The sequence below is a fragment of the Protobothrops mucrosquamatus genome, unplaced genomic scaffold (genome assembly GCF_001527695.2).
Source record: "Protobothrops mucrosquamatus isolate PMUCROS unplaced genomic scaffold, P.Mucros_1.0 scaffold3522, whole genome shotgun sequence".
NCBI classification, from domain to species: domain Eukaryota; kingdom Metazoa; phylum Chordata; class Lepidosauria; order Squamata; family Viperidae; genus Protobothrops; species Protobothrops mucrosquamatus.
In genome coordinates, this window is record NW_015389491.1 from 42,217 (window position 1) to 59,106 (window position 16,890).

General features: G+C 41.2%; 2 protein-coding genes across 2 annotated transcripts in view; both read left to right on the forward strand.

Moving 5' to 3' along the window:
* The first annotated feature begins 1,403 nt into the window (after nucleotides 1-1,403).
* PI4K2B (phosphatidylinositol 4-kinase type 2 beta) lies at nucleotides 1,404-14,818 on the forward strand. The gene is made up of 9 exons (XM_015827132.1): nucleotides 1,404-1,538; nucleotides 5,463-5,663; nucleotides 7,106-7,237; nucleotides 8,972-9,125; nucleotides 10,102-10,169; nucleotides 10,507-10,606; nucleotides 12,214-12,347; nucleotides 12,623-12,682; nucleotides 14,582-14,818. The coding sequence occupies exons 1-9, from the start codon at nucleotides 1,404-1,406 to the stop codon at nucleotides 14,753-14,755; spliced, it is 1,158 nt and encodes a 385-aa protein (XP_015682618.1). The 3' UTR covers nucleotides 14,756-14,818.
* Nucleotides 14,819-16,624: 1,806 nt separating this feature from the next.
* ZCCHC4 (zinc finger CCHC-type containing 4) overlaps nucleotides 16,625-16,890 on the forward strand; it is a 20,215-nt gene continuing 19,949 nt past the window's right edge. The window contains exon 1 of the mRNA XM_015827133.2: nucleotides 16,625-16,649. Within this exon, the coding sequence (XP_015682619.2) occupies nucleotides 16,625-16,649 (25 nt within the window). The remainder of the gene's footprint in view (nucleotides 16,650-16,890) is intronic.

Consider the following 16,890-nt stretch of genomic DNA (forward strand, 5'->3'; position numbering starts at 1 on the left):
GGCAATGTGGCTTAATTAAACTTTTTTTTTGGTTGTGGTTTAAACAGAGGCAGCTCTTTGAATCTGGATGCATGCTTAGGGAATCTTTTTATGTGCTTGTTCCTTTGTCGGCAGTGTTATTTATTTTATTTATTTATTTTATTTATTAAATTTATATACCGCCCTATCTCCCTTACGGGACTCAGGGTGGTGAACAGGCGATACTAAAAACCACAATAATAAATATTATTATTATTATTATTATTATTATTATTATTATTATTATTATTATTATTATTTGGATTTATATCCCGCCCTTCTCCTCGCAGGACTCAGGGCGGCTGACAATCAATTAAAATACATAAATAACAATACAAATTTAAAATTAATTAAAAGAGATATTTAAATATTGTCAAATTAAAATCTAATTAAAAGCCCTCTAAAAATTACCCTAGGCCAGTCCTGCAAGCTGGAATAACCATGTCTTAAGGGCGCGGCGGAAGGAAGGGAGATCAGGGATCACCCTGATCTCTGGGGGCAGTTCATTCCAGAGGGTGGGGGCTCCCACCGAGAAGGCCCTCCCCCTGGGGGTCGCCAGCCGGCACTGTCTGGCCGACGGCACCCTGAGGAGACCCACTCTATGGGAGCGTACAGGTCGATGGGGGGTAATCTGCGGCAGGAGGCGGTCTCGAAGGTATCCGGGTCCGATGCCATGGAGCGCTTTAAAGATGATAGTCAGCACCTTGAAGCGCACCCGGAAGGCCACAGGCAGCCAATGCAGTACTAAAATCAAATTAAATAACAGGCCTGCTCTAAAAACACCCCATACAAAACCCCCCACTAAAACATAATCAGACTACGCCAGGCCGGCCGCACGGAATAGATGGGCCTTGTAGGAATTAGTATCGTCCTAGGACTGGGGAGAGTCAAGTAGAGAGGAGTGTACAAGATGAACTGGAGCCCTTGGTTTGTTTCCAGGGAAATCCACCTCACAGGTCTGGTTTTTGAAGATTTAAACCGAATCGCTGTGCCGTATTCCACCTCTTGGGAGATAAGCCGAGGATGGAGACGTCCTGTATTAACAGTGTTCTATCTGGGTCTGATACGATTCATTCCCCCACGCTGTCCTCGTGCCTGTTGTGGACCGCCCCTCGGTCATTCGGACAGTCGTACGAGTCAAATTTCCAACCACGCGGCTGCATTGTGCAAACGTAGCCGCTGCGGCGCGTATTATTTTGGCATTTCTATTGTGTCCCCGTAATTTTTGGTCTTACTGGAGAGTGAGCCAGGGTTGAGTGTATATTGAGAGATGAAGAAGGAGGGAGTAAATGGAGTTGAGGAAGAAAAAAATAATAATCAGCTGCCGGCACTCCTTTGAAATTATTGTCACAATCCACCCAGGACATGTCGTGAGCATCGCAGAGATGAACTTCTCCGTGGACGACCCTGAATTTGCCGAAATCATGCAGCAAGCCGAACGAGCCATCGAAAGCGAAGTCTTTCCAGAAAGAATCTCCCAAGGCTCCAGCGGAAGCTACTTCGTCAAAGACTCTAAGAGAGTGAGTTGCGCTGTGGTTTCTTTGTGGGATTGTGTGATAAAATGCTTGAACGGTCTTGTGTGAAAACATTTGCCCACGGTCAAGGTTGAGCGTGCATAGCTGCACACAGGGATAATAATAATAATAATAATAATAATAATAATAATAATAATAATAATAATAATAATAATAATAATAATAATAATAATAATAATAATAGTAAAGTTGGAAGGGATCTTGAAGGTCATCTAGTCCAACCCCCTGCTCAGGCAGGAAACCCTATACCATTTCGGACAAATGGCTGTCCAGTCTCTTTCCTTGCAGCTTATCAGAACGAGAACGAGTGTGCGGCACTTCCTACCACCGTATCTTGCTAGCAGGACTTGTATCTTGCTAGCAAATCTGTGGTTTGCTGAACATTTGTGTACATTTGAGTGTCCCTTCCTTCGTTATCTTCCAATATGCAGCAGCCAGCAGTTTTTGCATTTGGCTTATGATTTTCTATTTGGAAAATAACCAATACATAGTCCTACTTTATGCGTAATGCTAAACAGCACGGACGGAGGGAACCTGGATTTTTTAGTCATGATTATATACCTTTTTTTGTTGGGTGTATATGGAGCTTACTGGGTCAACATTTCTTCAGTTCATACTGTATGGAAAAATTTCATGACCCAATTTGAAGAAAAGTCTCATTTTTTGTCCTATAGCACTGCTCTTGCTTTACAAATAAAGGGTCAGAATTCTTTAGCAGACTTTGGGGATTTATTTTCCACGATGTGTTTCAAAAGGTCGTGTTTATAATCTGTATGAATAGGTGGTTGCTAAGACTTGACGCCAGCTTGATGGCACAATTTATAAGTGTGTGCGCGCGCACGCATTTTCCAACTTTGGATTCATAATCCCTGTTGATTTCCAACCCTCGAAGTATCTGAGTTGAATATTTGGGAGATATTATCTAAAAGAAGTTGGGTTAGAAAAAGCTGAGAGGCCAGGTTTCATGGTTTTTAGTACTTTTGTGATATAAATTGGAAAAACTTTTGTAACCTGAAATGATTGCAAGTTGCTTAAAGCAGAGGTCCCCAATCTGTTGGGCACCAGGGACCGGTTCCGTGGGGAAAGGTTTTTCCACGGACCGGAGAGTGTGTGGTTTTATGTGCTGCCTGCATCCCATGGATGGGGCTTTGCTTGTTTGTGCGGACCGGTTGCTGGCATGCTGCGGCCCGGTACCGGTCCACGGACCGGGGGTTGGGGACCCCTGACTTAAAGGACACCAATCCATAAGAGCGTTGTATCTTGTATCTTTTTCCTGGGAAACCGAATTGCTGTTTTGTTCTGGATCTACCTACAGATCCTACCAAATAGTAGAATGTGGGTCATACCTATCTTTTGTGTTGAAATAATGTAATCGAGTATCACTACCTGCATTAGAGGAGCCTTTGCCTTGCTCAACAATTTCTGAATCAGATAAAATTAAGGGAGTAAGATTGCCTTATAGACAAGGAGAGTAAAGTTCACAAATACTTGAAATATACGTGACACGCAATGACGTTAGATGGCGTAAGAAATTTGGATGAAAGGACATTAATATTAATGTTTGGATGAAAGGACATTAATATTATTTCAGGAACTAGTATACTAAAAAAACGTATTGTATTTAATATTAAATACGTTTTTTAGTTACTAGTTCCTGAAATAATTGTCTATAATGAATTCTGGCATGAAAGCAAATGTCACAGCTGTCTGCTCCAAAGCCAGTTGCTAATGAAATCATTTTATTTGCAACTGGGCCTCGTCGTCTCTAATTTCAGATAATTCAGGGGTTGTCCTTGTATCCATGCAACCCCATTTTAAATTTCAGATCAACGTCTCCACCTTCTCAAGGCTGTTTATTATTAAAGAAGGCAAATTGCTTCACAATTTTATTCAGGCTTGGCTTATTCTGGCTTCACATCAGCCCTCAATTAGCACTAAAAGCTTAATGCTGCAACAGCATAACTAGTTAAACCAGCTCTTGTTTATTGTAGTCTCTCAACTTCAGCCCATTTGGTTTTTTATTTTATCTGCCTGCTTTTCAAACGGCAAAACATACATCTTAACTTTAGGGACACTATTAAGAGTCAGTCTTAGAGTATATTTGGAGAACGTGCAATGATTGCATTGCATTGAAGGGCAAGTAAAACTCTGTCAAAGGTAGCTGATGGTTTATTGTGTGTCTGCTCTTTTAAATCTCATTGCTGTGAGAGTCAAAAAAATTGCTCCTTTACGTTCAAAGTCAGGACTTAACAGTAGCTGCACTGCCCTTTTTTCTTTCCATCCGAAATCAATGGCAGTCCCAAACAACAACAGCATCATATTGAATTTTGCGATGTATTTTTGGAATGCTATTTATTCTGCTAATGGACATCGTATAAATAAAATATGCTTTGTTGTGATTATGGTTTAAATACCAGGATGTATTTGTTTTGGAAGATGGAGTTGCAAAAATATGAACCCTTTTATCTTTTGACCTGTAACGAATTTTGAATTTATATCACTTTTAACATCTCGGGGCAAATGTTGCGATGCTTCCCTGTGCTCTATTCAGCTTTAAAAAAAAACACACCAAATCTCTGTGGATATAATATTTGAGTTGAGAAAATACTGCATTTGTAGGAGGCCTTTTGTGGGATCCATTGGGGGCCTTTGATAAAAGCCAGTAATGTAGCTTCTGTGTTATGGAGGTCTTCTACTTTACCTATATAGCATTTTAGATCATAGATGTAGCACAGCTGTGTCCCTTAGCAGGTGGATTGTGTTCACTTAACATTACAGGTAGTCCTCAACTTTCAACCACAACTGAGCCCCAGATTTTCTGTTGCAAAGTTGAGACATTGGTTAAGTGGCTTTGGCCCCCATTTTACGACCTCTCTCGCCCCATTTGTGTAGTGAATCACTGCAGTTGTTAAGTTAGTTACACAATTGTTAAATGAACCCGGCTTCCCCACTGATTCGGCTTGTCCCTAAGGTCACAAATGGTGATCACAGGACTCCAGGACCGCGCAACTGACATAAATACAAGTCAGTTGCCGAGTGTCTGAATTTTGATTATGTGACCTTGGGGGTGCCGACATTGTAAGCGTGAAGTTGCTTTTTTCCCGTGCCGTTGTAACTTGGAACAGTCACTAAGTGAACCGCTGTGAGCCGAGGGGCATTCAACTTTAGATGACCAGGTACCTTTAGACAACCCAGCTTATCTTCCAAGCCAGTTTTGTCTAGTGGAAATTGAGGAGCTGAGTTCTAGTCCCGCCTTAGGCAGGAAAGCCAACTGGGCGACTCCGGGGCCCATCCAACTCACCTCACAGAGTTACTGTTGTTAGGAGAAAGGAGAATTAGCTATGTTTGCTACCTTGAGTGATTTATAAAACTAACAAAGGCGGGATGAAAAAAAATTAAAAATACGTGTTTTTGTAAACTATTTCTATTTAGGTGTATGGAGATTCTCCGTCATCCTGGTTATAATTGTCCCAAAGGTGCTTTTTTCAGGAGGCAACTGGACTTTCTTGTTTTTTCTTTGAAGACATTTCGCTTCTCATCCCAGAAGCTTCTTCAGCTCTGACCGGATGGTGGAGGAATGGAAGGATTTATATACTCCTTGCAGACAGCTGGTCCTTTTGCCTTCTTTTAGAGCAGGAGTCTTCAAACTTGGCCCTTTGATGACTTGTGGACTTCAACTCCCAGAATTCCTCAGCCAGGCACGCGTGCCTGGCTGAGGAATTCTGGGAGTTGAAGTCCACAAGTCATCAAAGGGCCAAGTTTGAAGACCCTTGTTTTAGAGACTCATTGAGGTCCTTTGGAGGTTTCTCTGTGTCCTCAGGGTCTCTATATTTCTATATATCACCAGCAAACCAGCACACACTTTCCTCGCGATCCCTTACTCATCCTCCCTTTCTTTTTCTCCTTTAGAAAAGTATCGGAGTATTTAAGCCCAAATCCGAAGAGCCTTACGGTCACCTCAATCCAAAATGGACCAAATATTTCCACAAACTCTGTTGCCCTTGCTGTTTTGGCAGGGGCTGTCTTGTTCCTAATCAGGGATATCTCTCTGAAGCTGGTGCCTATCTGGTGGACAGTAAACTAGGATTAGGAGTGGTACCCAAAACAAAGGTAAGAGTGGTTTGCAGCATCGGTTGAGCACGAAGAAACGTATTTCTGGTTTAAACCTGTAAATAAAAAAAAGGTCGAATAAAACCTTTTAAACTAATTTTTCAGGCTGGGGAAATAAGTTTTGACTTTTGGAGTTGACTAGCTAGGACGCTGGTCTCAGTGGGAGTTTCAGCATAAGGCAAAAAAATTAGCTCAGGTAACCGGGTCTTACCTTTTTTGGCCTGTGGGTCCAATTGTAATTTTGTGAGTATTTTATGTTATAGATACAGAGCTGCCAACATCGCTCTTAACCATGCAGATTTCAGGGTGAATCCAGCCACTCACTTTTTTCCCCCCTTACCGTACACTTTTTTCACTCCTCCTTTTTTGCAGCAGCTTGCAAATTTTGACAACGTGCCATTTTGTGGTTGTAATTCTCCGAAACTGGCAGTCATGGTTCTGAAAGATGAAACTCTTCAAAGAACTTCGAGGCACTGTTTACCTTAAAGAATCTTTATTAGAGGAGCATATCGGCACTAACATAATCGAAGCCCAAAACTGGATTCCCCTCCCCTGGGCACCTAGTATCAAAGCACAAATCCCTCCTCCAAGTAACAGTCATAAATCACATTCCCCAATTAGTTTGAAATGCAGGCTTTCCCTCCTGTTCTCCAGCCTGCCAATCCTTATCATCTCTTATTTCAAGTTCTGAATTCACACACTAGTACAATACGGTTACGTCTAACTAACTCCCGCCACATTCCGCCTCCTTCCCCAGCATCATCTAATTCTAAGAGTAAAGCATGAGAAAGAAAAAGGCTGCCTCTTCATATGTTGTCAAAGCAAGAACGTCCAATGTTATCAGCGTTGACACTGGCCTAATCAAAAATATCAGCTGGAATGTGAAGCCAGCAACTATAGAAGCAGCAGCTCAAATGAAATCGCCACAAAGCCTGAACGTTTTGATCTTCGTTTATTGCTAGAAAGGAGAAACACAAAACACAGGGAATCCTCGATTTAGGACCACAACTGAGCCCCAAAATTTCCGTTGCTAAGTGAGACGTTGGTTGAGCGGGTTTTGCCCCATTTTACGACCTTTCCTGCCACAGTTGCTAAGTGAATCATTGCAGTGGTTAAGTTAGCAACACGGTTGTTAAGTGAATCCGGATTCCACACCGATTTTGCTTGTCAGAAGGTTGCAAAAGAGGATCACGTGACCCTCGGGAGATATTGTGACGGTCATAAGTGTGAGTCGGTCGCCGATTGCGTGACTGCGAGGATGCTGCGTGAAAAACGGTCAGAAGTCAGTTTTTTTTCAGTGCCGTTGTGACTTTGGGCAGTCACTAAATGAGCTGCTGTAAGCCGAGGACCACCTGGGTAGCTTGACAAAGAGGTGGGTGTGGTGAGGACAGTGTCAGAATTAAAACGTCAAATTAAAACGTCAAATTATTCCGTGTTCTCAGGTGGTCGGCTTTGTTAGCGAGACGTTCAACTACAGCGCCATCGATCGTGCCAAATCCAGGGGCAAGAAATACGCTTTGGAAAAAGTGCCCAAAGTTGGCAAAAAGTTTCACCGAATTGGACTACCTCCTAAGGTAAATTTTCCTCAGCCGTCCTGAAAACGTTTACCTACTTCCGTTGTATTGGCGGGGTGTGTCTGTGTGTGTGGTTGTTGTTTCCTTCTATTCCTCTTCCGGGGTAATTTGTAAGTATTAAAAGAATAAAGAGAAGTTTAAATTCCGACGCACCGCTAAAGACGGAAAAAGTTTGTTTACCCCGTCAAGGTACGGTGAAGTTATTTCCTCAGTGGAATTTATTTACTTTTTTAAACTGAAGAAATACAAGAAAACACAGACAAAATTCAGCCCTGTTCGTTAAAAGCCCTGAAGCTAATTCCTGATGCATCAGAGGCCTTTGATTCTTTTTTTTTAAATTGGTTTTATTCATTTATAACATAAAATGTGAAAATACAAAAGCAAATAGTAGGGGACAACAGTAGAAAAGGGGAAAACAAAAAAGGTGTGAAGAAAGTGGGGTGTGTGTGTGTGAAACAAAAGGCATTGACTTCCGACTCTCTCTGTTGCAGTAAAATCAGACCTTAAAATAAAATATCAACTTTTGACATTTCTAGAGTAGCCCGCCCTGGCCATTTCTCCATCGGCAAATCAGTCTGATCGGTAAAACACAAAATCAAGATGTCATTTTTTTTTCCCACCTCAAGGCCTTTGATTCTTGGAATGGCAGTTTCAGATTAAAAATACTTTTTTGAAAGGCATTCTCGAGCCAACTGCAATTTTGATACTTAAAAATGATATCTTCCTTCCCAATAAATGTTTTATTTATTCATTTATTTATTTATACAGACATACATATTCACATATATATACATACATATTCACATATATATACATACATATATTATCTTGAGTTTGGTGCACCCTGTCGGCCCAAATATGGGAGAAAGGAATCTTTTGCCTGTATCAGCTCAAACTAGAGCCATCCGCAGGCTTAGCAGCCGCAACTGCGACATTATATGTGTTTTTCAAAATTTGGATTGCTAACAAAGAATTAAGGGAGAACTGGAATAGCCATTTCGAACTTTTTAGTTCTTTTCAACCAGACATACCCTTCTCAAGATAATTCTTCTCCCCTGTCTCATAGCTGACAAAGTGAGAAAGAACCTGTGGCCTAGAGGTTAATACATCTGCCTAACATGCAGACAGCCCAGGTTCGAATCTCAGAAGGGTATGTCCGGTTGAAAAGAACTAAAAAGTTTGAAATGGCTATTCCAGTTCTCACTTAATTCTTTGTTAGCAATCCAAATTTTGAAAAACACATACATACATACATACATACATACATACATACATACATACATACATACATACATATGCATGTGGGTGTATATATATGTATATATGTGTATGATGTGATATATATATATATGTGGGGTGTGTGTGTGTGTGTGTTTTGGCTGGAGCACCCGGTCTATCCAGTCTGTTCTGCGTTTTGCTCCAATCTAAGAGCATGTTTTGCAGGCCGACGTCACATACGGTGAACACTGTAAATTCAAAATTTTTGTGGCTGACAGAATTAGTGGGAGACTAGTATAGCTATTTCAAGCTCTTTAGCTCTCATCAGCTAGTCAGGGGTATGACTAGCTGATGAGAGCTAAAGAGCTTGAAATAGCTATACTAGTCTCCCACTAACTCTTTGTCTGCACTTAAGAAGGGCAATTTGCTGTAGCATTTTTATTGGCTTTCCCATATAAATAGCACTTTATGAGTTCAGGTCCGTTTCACAAACGCAGCGTTTCTTTCAACCCACAGGTTGGCTCCTTTCAGCTCTTCGTGGAAGGGTACAAAGAGGCCGACCATTGGCTCAGGAAATTCGAAACCGACCCCCTGCCCGAGAACACAAGGAAACAGTTCCAGTCACAGTTTGAAAAACTGGTCGTGCTTGATTATGTTATCAGAAATACTGGTGTGTAATCGTTGTTGTTGTTTTTTTCCCCTTCAACTTTTCCTCGGTTAGGACATTATCCTTGAATTCTTGTCAGATTCAAGCAGAGGAAAACGGGCTAGAAAAATGACCTTGTGGCTTCCGTTTAACTAGCTTGCCTTCTGAGGGATGGGCGTGCTGTGATTATCCCTGCCCAACAGAGCAGCTATCTTTGAGAATACCCATAATGTTGTTAGTTGCGAAGTCGTGTCCGACCCATGGCGACCCCACGGACCACGTTCCTCCAGGCCTTCCTGTCCTCTACCATCTTCTGGAGTCCATTGAAACTCACGCCTCCTGCTTCAGTTACTCCATCCAGCCACCTCCTTCTCTGTCGTCCCCTTCTTCTCTTGCCCTCAATCTTTCCCAGCATCAGGCTCTTCTCCAGGGAGTCCTTCCTTCTCATTAGGTGGCCAAAGTACTTGAGTTTCAACTTCAGGATCTGGCCTTCTAAAGAGCAGTCGGGGTTGATCTCCTCCAGGACTGACCGGTTGGATCGCCTTGCAGTCCAGGGGACTCGCAGGAGTCTTCTCCAGCACCAAAGTTCAAAGGCCTCCATTCTCAGCCTTTCTTATGGTCCAACTTTCACAGCCATACATTGCAACTGGGAAAACCGTCGCCTTGACTATACGCACTTTTGTTGGCAGGGTGATGTCTCTGCTTTTTAGTAGGCTGTCTAGATTTGCTATGGCTTTCCTCCCCATATATATCCATAATATGCTTACCAAAATTCCATCCACCCCAAAAGGCAGAAGATCTCTGAAAGAAACGTATAGAATAGCTTGTGGTTCAAGGCGTGAAGCATCCAGAGTTGTACTAATCCTGCAATTCCTTTAAAATAACAGGCCCAGCTCTTTAAATATTATAAGCTGAGCTCTACTGTATCACATTACCCTGACATTTTACTGCAGCACCCTTGCATTTCATTTAATTGTGATTCTCCCTAATTTCCTTGCAGACAGAGGCAACGATAACTGGTTAGTCAAGTATGAGAAACAGAGCGATGGGACGGATCTTCCTGAGAAGGTAGGAACAAATCTTCTGTTTTGATCACAGGGGTACCGTATGATCAAGAATTGGTGTGATTTGTGTTCAGGTTGACTTGTGGATTTTATAAAGAATTCTTTCTCATCCCGTGTTCTTATGCGATAAGACGGAATTAAATAATGCGCGATGCTTCCTCAATGATCAATTTTATACACTCGGGCTAGATTATCGACAAATTGTAAATTGAAAAGAATTGCATGGCATATGCTGCGCAGGCTTAATATTCTATTGAAATATTAGTTTTTTTGGGGGGGGTTGTGTTAAAGGGGGACGCCTTGATTACTTCTGAATTTCTTTTTAAATTGCTTTCCAATAGGAGATCCAGTGGATTGATGAAAAGGAGCCCATTATTAAGATTGCGGCCATTGATAATGGTCTTGCTTTCCCTTTCAAGCATCCCGATGAGTGGAGAGCGTGTGAGTTTTTGGATTTTTCTAGAGAAGAATGCATGGGGATTGCAAGGATTGTGATTGGTAGATTTCATTGTATCTAGAGATGAACAGTAGTGTGAAGTTAAGGTGCTGGCCTAGAAACCAGGAAATGGTGAGTTCGAGTCCTGCCTTAGGCATGATAGCCAGGTTGGTGACTTTGAGTCACTCTTTCTCACTCAAACCACCTCACTGGGTGATTGTTGTGGGGAGAAAGAAGAGGAGGAAAAACTATTATATATGTTTGCCAGCTTGAAATACTTATAAAATAAAAAACTTTGGATAGCAATAACCCTTAGACTTACATACCGCTTCACAGTGCTCTACGGACCTCTCTAAGTGGTTTGCAGTCAGCATATTTGCCCCCCAACAATCTGGGTCCTCATTTTACCGACCTCGGAAGGACGGAAGGCTGAGTCAACCATGAGCCGGTCAGGATCGAACCCCTGGCAGTCGGCAGAGTTAGCCTGCATTACTGCATTCTAACCACTGCACCACCACGCCTCGTGTGCTAAAAATCTAACATACAAAATAATAAATAATATTATCTAACAAACAAAAGACTGGCATTCAGGTTGGGATTGTGGTCATTGACTGAAGCAGTCACTTCACTCAGTGACCAAGGTTACAGTTCCAACTGTGGCCATGAATCCAGGATTACGTGCATAAGGAAGCTGCTTCTCCTAAAGTCAGCGAATTGAGCGTTACACCTGAAAAGCTCAACTCGGCCTGCTTATTTGGAAAGGCTTCCCTTCAGACTACACAGTCACCTGTCCGAGATGGTGTAGGTTCTCCTGCTTGAGCAGGGGGCTGGACTAGATGACCCCCAGGGTCCCTTCCAGCTCTGATCTGTTCTATTCTATTCTGTTCTATTCCATATTTTCTATTCTATTCTATTCTATTCTATTTTCTCTTCTCTTCTCTTCTATTCTATTCTATTCTATTCTATTCTATTCTATTCTGTATTCTATTCTCTTGTATTCTATTCTCTTATCTTCTATTCTATTCCATATTTTCTATTCTATTCTATTCTATTCTATTTTCTCTTCTCTTCTATTCTATTCTATTCTATATTCTATTCTATTGTATTCTATTCTATTCCATATTTTCTACTCTATTCTATTCTATTCTATTCTATTTTCTCTTCTCTTCTATTCTCTTCTATTCTCTTCTCTTCTCTTCTATATTCTATTCTATTGTATTCTATTCTCTTATATTCTATTCTATTCCATATTTTCTATTCTATTCTATTCTATTCTATTCCATATTTTCTATTTTATTCTATTCTATTCCATATTTTCTATTCTATTCTATATTCCAATATCTATTCTATTCTATATTCCAATATCCTATTCTATTCTATTCTATTCTATTCTATTCTATTCTATTCTATTCTATTCTATTCTATTCTATTCTATTCTATTCTATTCTATTCTATTCCCTATTCTATTCTATTCTATTCTATTCTATTCTATTCCATTATTATTCTATTCTATTCTATTCTATTCTATTCTATTCTATTCTATTCTATTCTATTCTATTTTCTATTCTATTCTATTCACCTCCCTCTTTTTGTCTCTTCCCCCCTCTCTCAGATCCATTCCACTGGGCTTGGCTTCCACAAGCAAAGGTCCCTTTTTCTCAAGAGACGAGAGACTTGATTCTCCCTCGTATTTCTGACATGAATTTTGTGCAGGATCTCTCTGAAGACCTTTACGAACTCTTTAAGGTAATTTCAAAAGTAGCTTTGGGCAAAAGCGTTTAAAGGAGCAGGGCAAAGGATAAAGCCTATTTGGGCATATTGGCCCTGGAACGTAATTGGTCGTTCTCAGCTGGAATTGCGGTGAAATGTCAAAACGAGGAAAGTTCACTGGGCTTTCCACAAGACTATTTGAACGGTTTGGTGTAATTCCTTGCTTATTATTTTAAGTCTGGTTATTTATAGGTGGATCTGATTTGAATTATGAAGGTTTCTCAAATCAATTTATTTTTCTTCCAATAAAGACTGACAAAGGGTTTGACAAAGGCACATTTGAGAACCAAATGTCTGTGATGAGAGGACAGGTAAGGGGTGATGTGTTTTAAATTCTTCTTTTTTTTTGCATCATATATAGTTGTGGCAGTTGCTTTGAAGTTAAGTGTAGAATCCAGGTTTGTTCTGTTCTTTCTTTCTTTCTTTCTTTCTTTCTTTCTTTCTTTCTTTCTTCTTTTTTTCTTCTTTCTTTCTTTCTTTTTTTCTGTCTTCCTTCCTTCCTTCCTTCCTTCCTTCCTTCCTTCCTTCCTTCCTTCCTTCCTCTTTCTTTCTTTCTTTCTTTCTTTCTTTCTTTCTTTCTTTCTTTCTTTCTTTCTTTCTTTCTTTCTTTCTTTCTTTCTTTCTTTCTTTCTTTCTTTCTTTCTTTCTTTCTTTCTTGAAAAGAAAGTTATTCTTTCCTAAAATTAGGAGGGTGCAATTTATTCTTACTTCTATACTCCTTTGAAAGTCTGCCTTGGCAGGTCAGGCACCCCCACAGAACCTCTTTGTAAAGGACCCATCTTGTGATGGGTCACAAGACCCTCCCTTGACATACCCACACCCGAAGCCCTTACAAACAGAACACCGACACCCCTTCAACTCTGCTGACGATGTTACCTAGCCTGGTAACAAAACATTTGGAAACCAACCCACAAGCTTGGAGAAACGAACCTTCACCCTCATTCCAACAAGCTTGGGGTCGTCTGCAGATTTGATGAGTTCCCTTTCCATTCCCTCATCTTGATTATGGACGAAGACATTGAAGAGCAATGGGCCTAAGATGGAGCCTTGCGCTATCCCACTGCTTCCTTCCCTCCATGCAGAAGTAGTTCCATTGAGGACCACACGCTGAGTGCGGTCTTGCGCCCGTGTTACACTAGAGCAGGGGTCTTCAAGCTTGGCCCTTTTATGACGTGTAGACTTCAACTCTCAGAATTCCTCAGCCAGGCACGAGGAATTCTGGGAGTTGAAGTCCACAAGTCATCAAAGGGCCAAGCTTGAAGACCCCTGGATTACAGCCTCTCTCATCTCAAACCATCATGGTTGCCTCCCAACCTAGTTGGAGATGCTGGAGAACCAGAAGCCATCTAGAACAGTGGTTCTCAACCTTTTTAATGCCGCGACCCCCAACCGGTCGTAAGTCGAGGACTAAACCGGTCGTAAGTCGAGGACTACCCAACCGGTCGTAAGTCGAGGACTTTCCCTGCCCGGGAGCACCGCGAATGCGTGGTTCCGCCCCCTGCACCGGCTGAGGCGTAGCTGGCAAGCGGCAGAGACGGAGCAGGCCGACCACCAGCTGGCCCAGCCCAAGGGAGGTAAGGCACCCGCCGGAAAAGGGGGAAAAATGGCGGACAGCCTTGCTTGGCGACCCCCGTGAAATGGTCGATCGACCCCAAATGGGGTCGCGACCCATAGGTTGAGAACCGCTGATCTAGAAGGACCTAGACAAGAAAAGGGTGATCTAGAACAGGGGTCTTCAAACTTGGCCCTTTCATGACTTGTGGACTTCAACTCCCAGAATTCCTCGTGCCTGGCTGAGGAATTCTGGGAGTTGAGGTCCACATGTCATCAAAGGGCCACGTTTGAAGACCCCTGAATTACAGCATCTCTCATCTCAAACCATCATGGTCGCCACCCAACCTAGCTGGAGTTGCTGGAGAACCAGAAGCCATCTAGAAGGACCTAGACAAGAAAAGGGTGATCTAGAAGAGGGGTCTTCAAACTTGGCCCTTTCATGACTTGTGGACTTCAACTCCCAGAATTCCTCAGCCTGGCTGAGGAATTCTGGGAGTTGAAGTCCACAAGTCATGAAAGGGCCAAGTTTGAAGACCCCTGCCCTGGAGAATACATAGCATGCATCTCTTTTTAGGACAGACGGTTTCTGCTAGCATTAGGGCTAAGCTAAAGCACTATTTTCTATCTCCACATGGTTTCTTTTTAATCTTTTGCAGATACTTAATCTTACTCAGGCCTTGAAGGATGGAAGAAGCCCCCTCCAGCTGGTCCAGATGCCCCGGGTGGTTGTGGAGAGGAGCCAGGGTGGGACTCAAGGAAGGATCGTTCACTTGAGCAATGCATTTACTCAGACTTTTCACAGCCGGAAGCCTTTTTTCTCCTCTTGGTAAAAGACAAGCAAAGACCTTCACTTTAGCAAGACCTTCCACTAACTACGTAAAGATTCCCCCCCACCCTACCCCCCAAAAATGCTGGACTGCCAAAACCTCAAGAAAGTTTTTTTATATATTGAATGTAACTCAGTTTATAGTTTTATTTAAAATTGTGAACCTTTTTACATCAGGGAGACGAGCTTGTCCTAAACTGTATATTTTTATAGACGGTTCGATGTTTTCTGTTAATTTAGTTTTGGAAAGGGGGCGGGGGGGGGAAATAAAAGTTTACAGATGCCAAAGACTACTTTTGACTCAATTGGGGGAAAAAACCCACCACATTCTGTTGCCTACAATACCAGAAATTACAGTCTAATGTGATAGATGTAAGGATTGAAATGCCTGGCCTTTTTACTCCATTACACAGTTGTCTTTCAGTCATATGTAATCTACTACACAGGACCAATTTGCATTCAAGGGCTTGGAGGTGGGTTAAATGCATGTTGCTAGTCCAGAGGAAACATAATTGTCGTTATATCGTAGTTTTATTTGCATTGAGTGCAGGCAGTTCTGAGTTCAAGTTAGCACACACTCCACTGTGTATTATTTAAGTTGGGAAAGGAATAAGGGTCGGTTAGTGCTTCCACCCCACAGTTGCACACATAATTTATTGCACAGCCTCTCTCTGCGCTTATAGATTTGAGCTCCATCTGTACTAAAAGAAGGGGAAAAAAAGAATTTACAAATATGTGTCTTTTTCTTTGGGGCTCCACCGTTGGAGGACTCCGGTTCCAATTTTTCATTCCTTTTCAGTTTCTTTTGTTTTCTGGGTACGAAAACTGAGCCAGTTACAGATGACTTTGTTGATGCTTGAAAAATATCCTTTGGAAGGAAATAAAAGACACATTTTAACATTGTTTCACTTAGTGCTAAGAAGTAACATGTTCCAAGAATTGTTGGTGTTCTGGACCAAGAACTGGATGGAGGGAAACGCTACAAAAACGAACATAGATTATTATTATTTTTTTTTTCTGAGATGATACGTATTGATAAATGTGTGCTTCGGTCTTGTGATTTTATTTTTTTGGGGGGGGGTGTCAGGGCGATGAATTGGGGAAATACTGTATTTTGTTCGAACAATATTTCTGCCGCAGTTTTGTCATTGTGTTGAGAGTTTTGAAACTTTGACCAAAGCCAATGAAATTCACTAACTTGAAACCAAAGTAGACAGTTTTACTGGTATGTTGGTGCCCCTTCCTAACACCCATATCTTGGTCTTGAGGAGATGAAAAACTTGCAAATCAGAAAAAAAAATATGCTTTTAATCATTTTGTTGTGGGGCAATTCCTCACCAGTTCTAAACTTTGAATTTGGCTTTAGCCTGATCAGTTGCAAGAATAATAATCGGAGTAACTTTACACTTACCAGGAATTTGGTAAAACTTGTTTTAAATTTCAGGGTTTGAAGCTCAAAATGTCTGTGTCAATAATAGGGGGTTTTTTTGGTTAAAAGTTGTGCCTAAGCTTTCTCAGAAATGCTGTATCTTTAACTGCAGAGCAATACTCTCAGCGTTCTTACATTGTTGTTTCCTTAATATCTCAAGAGTTTGTTAAACCAATGTAGCCTGTTGGGATAATTTACTTGACCTACTAAAAATGTATAAGCCTTAATATTGAAAACTTAACTGTATTGCGGGTTTATCAATTTGTTCTGATTTCAGTCTTTTTGATCACTTCCTGCAAATTATTTAAAAAGAAAAGAGGATGGACTTGACTTTCTCAAAACAATAAAGACCACGGTCTGTGCAGATCTGCGACAGTTGTCCGGTTACATTTAATCTGTTGTTTGGAGAAAAACATCTAGAACAGAGAATCTTTCCTTTCTAAGATGAGGTTCATTTTACCTAGTTATAGTATTTCTCGTGCTGCTATCTTACAACGTTCCTACCACTCGGTATTATTATTATTATTATTAATTTAATTTCTATACCGCCCTTCTCCCGCAGGACTCAGGGCGGTGCACAGCATATTAAAAACAGATACAATAACAATATACAAAAATAAAAACCCTTCTAAAACCAAATTAAAAACCAAATATTAGAGGCTGTGTTCCAATTAAAATTATACTTAAAATCGTCCCTAAATAAAATCCTC

What these genes read in the sequence shown, in the direction of transcription:
- PI4K2B (XM_015827132.1), top strand. Translation starts at nt 1,404, where the DNA reads ATGAACTTCTCCGTGGACGACCCTGAATTTGCCGAAATCATGCAGCAA. An exon ending in TCGTCAAAGACTCTAAGAGA is followed by an intron (nt 1,539 to 5,462) that starts GTGAGTTGCGCT and finishes TTTCTCCTTTAG; the next exon opens with AAAAGTATCGGAGTATTTAA. An exon ending in TCCCGATGAGTGGAGAGCGT is followed by an intron (nt 10,607 to 12,213) that starts GTGAGTTTTTGG and finishes CCCCTCTCTCAG; the next exon opens with ATCCATTCCACTGGGCTTGG.